Below are 9,320 nucleotides of genomic sequence, written 5' to 3'. Positions count from 1 at the left end.
TGAATTCTCAAAATGAGGTTGTGCAAGAGGTATTTATAGTAAGAAAACAAAAAACCCTAAAATCAATCGAAATGAATAATGGTTGTGCTTGTGCCACGTTATAGCTTCCAAAGGTGACGAAAAATAAAATAAAGAGGCCCATCAAAATAAGTTATTAAGCCTTGTGTTATGGCAGCCCAATAATATTTTGTGACTCCTCGTACACATGATAAATATATTTATATTTATATTTATTCTATTTATAAATATATGACACCGATCAAAGTTGAAATGTTAATTATGTATATCAAATCCCATCTATGATAGTATATAAAATACAGAGACAACGTATGTGTATAGTATCATAATATTCATCGGATACAAAATTAGATTAGACTACTTACAAGCTTAATTGCTTGGTAGAAGTATATCCTAACAATCAAACATAATAGTATATTAATCATTATAAGATGTCGACATTCGGAGAGAGATACATATAAATTACATAAAGAGAAGATCATAGAGACTTTTCTTCTTCCCATCATAGTCGTATATAAAATAGGATGAACGAACAACAAATATATATAATATCATAATGATGATTCGTTTGATATATAATATATGAGCTTAATTACTTAGTGGAAGCATGCCTTAACAATTGAACCTAGTAGTGTATTCACCATCATAAGATGTTGATACTTGGATAGAAATGCATATAAACTTCATAAAGAAAAGATTATATAATAAGATATTACTTAAAGATTGTCAATCATTTAGCAAGGATTTCAAAGAGACAATAGAGGCTTACTCACCCTCTCTATAACCCATGACCCTCCTACTCACAAGCCCACCTCTGCTTCACATGCTCCTAATTCCATATTTGAGGTCAAACTCTAAAAGATTCAAAGTAGTATCATACTCTTTGTATATAACTTGATCATGTGGAGGCTTATATTATTTATCTTGTTAAACTTTACATTTACAATAAGTCTATTAGTAGATTTCCTTATCTTGAATCTCTATTCTTCTAAACTTTGACATCTTTTCGGACTAACATATTATTGGCGTAGCGATCAAATTCTTTTGCTTTAAATTCTACTTCACTGAAGACATGTATTATATTCTAATAAAGGGACATTAGTTTGTTAAAAGCACCTCCATCATCCTCATCGCATGGAAGCTTTACTTTCGATCACTTCATAAAAAAATATTATATCTACTATTACTTGTGTTTGATACTAGTTTTCCTTTAAAACTCCTCATGCATACTATCCTTTTCTGGATCGCTATAAAAAATGATATTTTTTTTAAATTGACCAAGTTACCATCTCTTGTTCTCGTGGCAAGTTCACTAGGATTTGCATGTTCCTAGGCCTATCCAAACTCATCTCATTACTCAAGGTATTTGAATCAAATTTGATAACATCGGTTCTTTTAAACTTTGGCCTTCAAAAACCTTCCTAGCATTTACTTTAAATGTAATAAAGTGGGTCACAAAATCTTATCTTGTGAGATCAAACCTTCCAATGAAATTACTTCTTATTATTCACATAAAAATCGTAAGGAACCCTCTCCCAATATTGAAGACTTATGGATCTTAAGTATGAGTATAAAGAAAGCCCAAACTTAAAATAGCCCAATATAATCAAGTTAAATCCTCGCCACCTCCTTCCTCTCAACCATCAGACTTCTAGGCTTATCCTCTTAAGTTCATATTACGTGATCAAATCCAATTAACTTCTTATAGATTTACAGATAAGCGTGTCCCAAAACATTCTCCTATTTCCAATGCTAAACATTTTAATTTGGACTCCTCCGATACTTTGTCCTCTTGTACTATTGAACCTAATGTCTCAACCACACTTCACTTGTTGATATGGATTTATTGGGTTTTTATTTCACTTAGATTAATAAATATTAAAAAATAATTATCTTATGACTTAGAGTTCTCATTAATACTCATTGATTTTCTTTATTTCAAAATGCTTCCATATCTTACTTACCAAAAATATGCTTTGATTATTCTTCAATTCTTATTAGAGTGAGTTACTTCAAACATAATCATTATTCTCTCAAATTATTTTATTTTAAATTTTATTGGTTTGAGCATAATAAAATTTATAACCAAATTGCCCCTCTCGTCTATCCCTCCTTATCCTCTTATAACATGATCAAATAATTTGATGGAATTATTTCAAAACCTTCTAACAATGTTAGACCTTACATTTACTCATTCGTATAAAAAAAACTCAACTAATAACCTAGAGGACTCTATCAAAATTACTTAGATCTCTACCCATTAGTGTAAGAATAATAATGACTTTTCGATTAGGAAATCACTCACCTCCTTTTCCTCTATAATGAACTTTTTTACTCTGAATAGATATTTGTATTATAAGTGGTAGACTAGGGCTAAGGTTTAATAGACTAATATAGGGAACAAATACTAAACTCTTCTACTCTACCTCTTTTAATAAAAAGAATAACTCCCCTTGTAAGATTAAAAATGATGATGGTTCCTTTGTCGAGGATTCCAACATCATTCTTAATATCTTTATTTATTAATATTCTAATATTTGGAGCCTTCGATACTAAAATCACTCTCCAAACCGGTCTTTATACCCTTCTCTCTCTAGACATCCCTCAACCTTCCATCAACTTCTTTGTTATTCCTTCCACATATAAAAAAATTAAATTATTTTTAAATAAAAACCTAATTTCTAATGGGTTCAATGTAAAATTTTACAAAAGTTACTAGACCATTTATTCTTAGCTCATTTACATTATTTTTTATATCTTCATAAATCCTAGTGGTTGGGAAAAAATTATATCTTTATCCTAAAAAAGCAAACCCTGTTATTGTTGAGGATTTTATATGCATACCTTCATGCAATGTTATCTATAAACTTCTTGTCAATCATATCAAAGATCATCTAAACAATCTTATTAGCCATAAGCAATCTACCTTTACCAAATGTAGGACCATATATGATAATATCCTTCTTGCTAATAAGTTCATCTACTACCAACTATAAAGACAAATATCTTCTCATTTTTCTAATATTATTTCATAATTAGAATTATTATATTGCATATTTTCAATAGAAGCTAATTTCCTAATAGGTTAAAGGAGATGTTACGTAGACTATCATGTTCTGCATAATATGATCAACTTATTATTATCTTTTATTTTTGTTATGTAGACCCCACAATATGATTTTTATTTTTTTTCGTCGATGAAATATTATGGATAAAAGCAAGATTGATAATGATAATAGAGTTAGTAATGAGTGCTTATAAGGTGTTGTAAGTTTTGTTATTTTTCATTTGGATGAATTGCCCGCGATCGAAAGATTCAATGTATATACAAATTATGTTGTAATTCTTGCTATATGAATCATGAAACTATGCTTAAACACCTAATGCTATGGATTTTTAAATGGGCTCAGTAACTAGATTTGTAATGGAGAATCTGATCTGATTTGATACTTTCATCTTCTAATTCAATACGAGAATAAGTTAACTTGCCTATGCATAATACGGATAAATTATTGCATAACATTTACATTGATCACTCAAATCAACAAGAAGAATAAATTTCAAGTTGAAGCACAAGAAGGACATGGTGCATATTCATAAAATTTTGAAGATCTTATATGAGATTCAAGTAAAAACTTATACATTGTTTGCTTATATTTTAGTAAACTTTTCTTCGTTATACTATACATCTTTCTCATAGTTTTTCAGTTATAAAATAATAAGTCTTTTAATGCATTACTTGAGATGTTAATCTTACATTACCAATTGAAGTTGGATTATCAAATTCAACTTATGAGACTAAAACACTACTTAGAGAATTAGATCTTAAGTATTGATAGAGGATATTCTAATATCATCCAACTAGCAACTACTTCAGATCACACGTGGTGCCACTTTAGCCAAAGTAGGGCGAAAATTCAAGGGGTAATCGATTCTCACCCCTCACTGATTATATATGCATTCATAACAGGGCTACAACCCACGAGGTTCTTGTGGTCATTAGTCGAAAGGTCCCAGCGATGGTCTTTGAGATATTCCAAATAGCTCATTAGTTCATGACCGTTGAAACGCTAGTTGTAACGAGGCTCGAGAAGACGAACAAAAGGCCCCACGTGAAACAGCCCCAAGGTTCATCCCTAAGACTACCTAGGAAGAAATTCAATAGGTTGGAGCCTCCACTCCCAAGGCCACCACCGCCACCTCTCAATTCATCGAGCATAGAAATATTTCTCTAAATCAAGGGAAATGGGCTATTAAGGGAGCCAAACTCATCGAAGACCCCATTTGAGTTCAAAGATAAAGCAATATGTTGTCTATACCATCGAGACTACGACCATAAAATTGAAGAATGTCAGGATCTGAAATATCTTTTCGCGAATAAAAGTTGCTAACGAATATATCTAAAGTATTTAATTTCAAAACCATGGTTTTGATACTAATTGTAAGCATAAAAAATCATAATATGTTATTATTAAATAAATAAGCTTTAATACTAAAATTTAAATTCAAATAATAATAAATCTAAATTCATGATACGTAGCTTTCAATGTTTTTCAGAAAATCCTTTCTCTGATCTACGAGCGCACTATCGTCAGATCAAAGATCTTTAGTAATGTTAATCTGAAGTATTAGACTTGACTTCTTCGTATCATTCACATGACTATTATGATCAATGGATTCAAAAATAAAAAAATTATTACAGAAGATTTGTAATCTCTTATTAACTAGTTCAAGAGATGAAAGAAGATCTGCAATCTCTCAATTATGTCACATCTCTCCACATTCTTATCTTCACTTATTCAATTATTATGTGTTTATATTATTGTATTGAGTTCATAGAATATCACATCTATTTATAGATAAGAGTAGAAGACCTACGATAAATAATTATGAGATTTTATCTCGTCAAAATCATATTGGAAGAAATTTTATTATAATTTAGCTTTCTTTTTATTGCATATTCATAATATATCTGATTACGTAAACACAACCAAAAATAAGTACGTGTATCTGTAAGAGATATGATGATACGTGCTAATCAAACATCCACCGAAAGCGACCTCCCAATGTGACCTACACGATTCCGTCTTCTTTTTCTCTCTCGGCCTTCCTCTTCTTCTGATGCTCTTCCTCGTTCCAAGCACCCACGGCCGAAGGACCGGCTCGAGGAATGCGACTTGATCATATCGGTTCTCGCCGAGTTATTCCGCTGCTGATGCTCCTCGCTCTGCTGCCAACTCCCAGGAAGTCCCTCGTTAGCTGGTCGGAGCCCTCGAGGTTTCTGACGCCCGAAGGATTGAACTTAGTCTCGTCCATAATGCACAGTCCAGTGTCGAGCGCGCGGAATCCCCCAGCCTGCTGTTGATGCCCGCCGGCGATGGCGCTTCCACCGAATGCCGTTCTCCCCCCGGCACCATCAAAGAGGTCGGTGCCTCCGTTCGCGAGCGTCATCATCAAGTTTTGGAGGTGAGCTTCGTTCTCCGTTTGATATTGCAGGCCGCCTCCGTCATCACCGCCGTCCCCACTGAAGCTACACCTGCTTGAAGAAGATCTGGCAAACCCTCGCAGTAAGGGGGGTCCGCCGCTTGTCGTCACGCCCATCTGAGCCGCCTTCTGAAGCAATGCAGTGGCTGACATCTGCGGAAGCATCAAGTCGCTTTGCATCGAGGTGTTGTAGAGAGAATTCGTTCCTCCAACGAAGTGATCGCTCGTGAGGTTTCCCGAGAAGAGTGTCGCCGGCTCAGTGCTTCCGTTGGCACTGTTAAATCCGTCGGCCATCAGCATCTGGTTGTTTTGGTTGCCGCCACTGTTGCTGTTACCGATACTGCTCGTGCTGCTGCTATTGTGGGAGAAGAAGCCAAGGTTGAAGACACTGGCGGCGGTGGCGGCAGCGGATGTGGAAGAAGTAATGGTGCTGCTGCATTGGAGATCATGGAGTTGCGTCAGGCCATGGAGTGGTCTACTTTGAAGTAGAGAGTGGTGAGGCGGGTGCTCCTCATTGAAGTCCTGGGTGGAGCCATTATCAAGGTAGAAAGCAGACGGTGGAGGAGCCTGAGGTGGTCGGAACGACGACGGGGTCGCAGAGGAGATGAGGTGTTCTAGCTGTGATCCAGGGCCTCCTCCGGTGCGGAGAAGGTCGGTCGGCGCATGGCTTTGGGCTTGCAGCGAAGAGAGGTGGGCATTGACTTGAGGCAGGCCTGAGGTCATGGTGGTGGGGTTTCCGTAGAGATGGTTGCCAAGAGCGTGGAGGCCGGCGGTGGGTGGCCTCGAGCTCTCTTGCGCCAGGGCGTCGCAGAAGGCCCGATGGGTGATGAAGCTGTCACGCCTGTATCGATCACAAGAAGGAATATTGCATGGTTACCTCAAGCTGATGAGTTGATACACACACTATATCTGTCTAGTGGAGGATTGTTTTCTGAGCTCACATATAAACAACATAAAGTCTAACCTAAATAATTGATACACATAACTAAATGACGGAGGAGAAACTAAAGTAAAGTAATATGTTGGGAATAGAACGCTTCATTCACCAAAAGCTTTAAGAGATGATGACAAATAGGCACAGTTTCCCAGGCAGCAACCTACACCAAGATGAGAGAGAATAGAATTCTACTTTATGACCATGAGATTAGAAGCCCGAACTATGGGACTAAATACTCAAGAGAGGATGTTTGGAAGAAGCAGGAAACCCACACATGGCCCGTCAATAACTCCAACTCCTATGAGCACATCATCATCCTGACACACCCTACAGTTCTAGCAGAGTTATCGAACCACCCAACTTCCTTTGAAGCTCTCCCTCATACCAGATGTGTTGAGAAATCTCTCCGATCCCTCGATGAACGCTGATATGACTCCCACACTGAAATAGATGAAGAGAAATCGGTACGTGTTTGGAGGACCTGCTTCTCTTCCCTCCTTCCAAGTTTCAACCCTAACGTTGTCATGAAAAGGCTGACCTGCCAGTGCCGCAGGGCCGTCACACAAGTAGCCAAGCCACTAGAGAACAAACCTACAAAGATGCTTACTTGGCACCACGTGAACAGGCCTGATAGAGAGAGGAGAGAAAGGAGGTCCAGGAGGAGCAGGAGATTAATCGAGAGCACAAGAAAAGTGGCGCTGGTTTCAACGCGAGAGAGAGAGAGAGTGAAGATGAGGAGGCATTTGTTTTCTTCGAGCTGAAACCTCTATGACCATGGCAGCTCTAAAGACGAATTCACGTGGGAGCAGTTCCTCACAGCCGTTTCCCAACGCGTACGTTCCTTTCTCTCGCTCTGTCTCTCTTTCTCTCTCTCTCTCTCTCTCACTTTCCAGGGAATCCAGCCATAACAACCCTAAAAAAAGGAAACTCCCTAACCCTAGAAGACCAACATACAATCTTTGAACGAAGTTCAAAGCAGAAAGCAAGGGAAGGAGACGCACTATTATCACCGAATCCGAAGCTAGACACTAACAATGGTGATTCGTGATGAATGCATGCGACGGAGACGGAAATTGGAGGAGAAAATGGATGCATGGATTTCAGCTTGATTCCTACTGCTACCATGTCTTTTACCAGCCGTGACTAACCTGGAGAAGAGGGTGCCGCAGTCGCAGCGGTACTCGCGGGTGCCGCAGGTCTTGGCATGGGCCTTGAGGTCGGACTGGACGGCGTAGCGCTTGGAGCACTTGTCGCACTTCCACCTCTTCTCGCCGTGCTTGCGGCAGAAGTGCTTCTTGATGCCGGTGAGGTCGCCGAGGGCGCGCGAGGGGTGGTGGTGGACGCAGGTCGGCTCGGGGCAGAGGTACACGCGACGCCGCACCTCCTTGCTGCTCTTCTGCCGGAGCTTCCACGGCAGGTTGTGGCCCCGGCGGTGCAGCTGCAGGTTCTGTTCCCGCTGGAACCCCTTGTTGCAGACCTCGCAGATGAAGCGGTTCGTCGCCAGTAGCGACGTCGGCGACAGAGCAATCACCTCGGCGTCCGGATCTGCTGCAGAGACATGTGGATTTGGTTGTGCTTGTGAATAAACAATTCATCAATTATTCATCGAGACAAGGATAGAATAATGCGGTCGGTTTCACAGTACGTACGTCATGCACTAAGATTGAGGATGAAGATGGAACTGGGTTTGAAGAGAGTGATCAATTGGAAGAGAAGGTATGTGAAGAAAGCTTACGAAGCGCAAGTCGAAATGGGAATTCATCTGTGGAACGCCATAGATTGGAGAAACTAAGAACAGCAAATCCCAATTCCACGGATCCAGTGACTTGAAATCGTCGACATGGATTCGGGCTTTCAAGATGTGAAGAGAAGTCAAAAAGGGCTGCGGGATTAGGACATGAGGCAACAGTAACCAGTAACAGAGAGAAGGCAGATATGCTTGAATTAATTCTTTCTCTCGCATGTTTTGCATGTTTGAGTGTTTCAGATACTTGCTTGGGTTTCCTGGTTGGTTCCTTCTCTTCCTCTCTGAAGCTGCAGCGGGAGCCGGCACCGTCGAAGAGGATTTCTGCTGCTGCTGCTGCTGCTGCTGTTGTTTCATCTGCTTTTGGAGCTCCTCATCTCTGATCCCACCAAAGAAGGGTGACGACGACGAGGCTGATGCCATTTTCCTACCTCAAAATAGCCACGAGAACAACGAAAGCAACAACACCTCTCTTCTTCTTCCGATGGCGTTCTTCTTGCTTCTTCTTCCCGGATCTTTTGTGAACACCGACAAGCCCAAACCGAAACAGAAGTAGAAATTCTCACTGACCAACATGCAACCATGAAAGCTGATCCCCTTCCTTTGTGTTCTCTATATATCTAGCTATGTACCTATCTCTTCCCACGCTTTCCAACCATTATTTTCTCCCAATCCTCAAGGACAAGAAAGAATCCAAAAAGAAAGGGAAGATGTGAGGAAACCCCCAAACTCCCAGTACAAGTCAGTGACCTGAATTTCCCACCAGACAACTTTGCCAAAGACCTCTCCAAATCTTTGTCCGCCTAGATTCGTAAAACAACAAAGAGAGCTGGAAAACCAAGTAAACAGTTGCACTCAAAACTGGTATAGAGAGAGAGAGAGAGAGAGAGAGAGAGAGAGAGAGAGAGAGAGAAGGGGTCAGATGCAGAACAAAGACCAGTGGATATGACACAAAAGAGAGAACATATCAATAACCTCTTCCTATCTCCTCCTCTTAAGCAGTAGAAGAATGAAAACCAACACCTTGTGTGAACTCGTTCATTCCTTTGCCAAACCCCATTCTTCCTCTCACAGGTCCTCCTTCCTTTTTCCCTTTCTCCTTCTACTCTCCCCACCCCTTCACACCACCAAGCAAAA

At 39.6% G+C, this 9,320-nt stretch overlaps 1 protein-coding gene across 3 annotated transcripts; it reads right to left on the bottom strand.

The window, feature by feature from the left end:
- Positions 1-4,934: 4,934 nt before the first annotated feature.
- Positions 4,935-9,320, bottom strand: LOC135583289 (protein indeterminate-domain 4, chloroplastic-like). 3 transcript variants are annotated; one of them, XM_065131895.1, is made up of 4 exons: positions 9,159-9,320; positions 8,435-9,044; positions 7,588-7,987; positions 4,935-6,343 (listed from the first exon to the last, which is right to left on the bottom strand). In XM_065131895.1, the coding sequence occupies exons 2-4, from the start codon at positions 8,604-8,606 to the stop codon at positions 5,200-5,202; spliced, it is 1,716 nt and encodes a 571-aa protein (XP_064987967.1). In that variant the 5' UTR covers positions 8,607-9,044; positions 9,159-9,320; the 3' UTR covers positions 4,935-5,199. The 3 variants fall into 3 exon arrangements, with proteins under 3 accessions (XP_064987967.1, XP_064987966.1, XP_064987968.1); XM_065131894.1 differs by having other exon boundaries at positions 8,435-9,320; XM_065131896.1 differs by having other exon boundaries at positions 7,588-7,984; positions 8,435-9,320.

This window comes from Musa acuminata, chromosome BXJ2-11 (genome assembly GCF_036884655.1).
Source record: "Musa acuminata AAA Group cultivar baxijiao chromosome BXJ2-11, Cavendish_Baxijiao_AAA, whole genome shotgun sequence".
NCBI classification, from domain to species: domain Eukaryota; kingdom Viridiplantae; phylum Streptophyta; class Magnoliopsida; order Zingiberales; family Musaceae; genus Musa; species Musa acuminata.
This window is presented reverse-complemented; position numbering and strand designations above follow the sequence as displayed.

What these genes read in the sequence shown, in the direction of transcription:
- LOC135583289 (XM_065131894.1), bottom strand. Translation starts at nt 8,606, where the DNA reads ATGGCATCAGCCTCGTCGTCGTCACCCTTCTTTGGTGGGATCAGAGAT. An exon ending in GAACCAACCAGGAAACCCAA is followed by an intron (nt 7,988 to 8,434) that starts GCAAGTATCTGA and finishes ATGTCTCTGCAG; the next exon opens with CAGATCCGGACGCCGAGGTG. An exon ending in TGCGGCACCCTCTTCTCCAG is followed by an intron (nt 6,344 to 7,587) that starts GTTAGTCACGGC and finishes TGATCGATACAG; the next exon opens with GCGTGACAGCTTCATCACCC.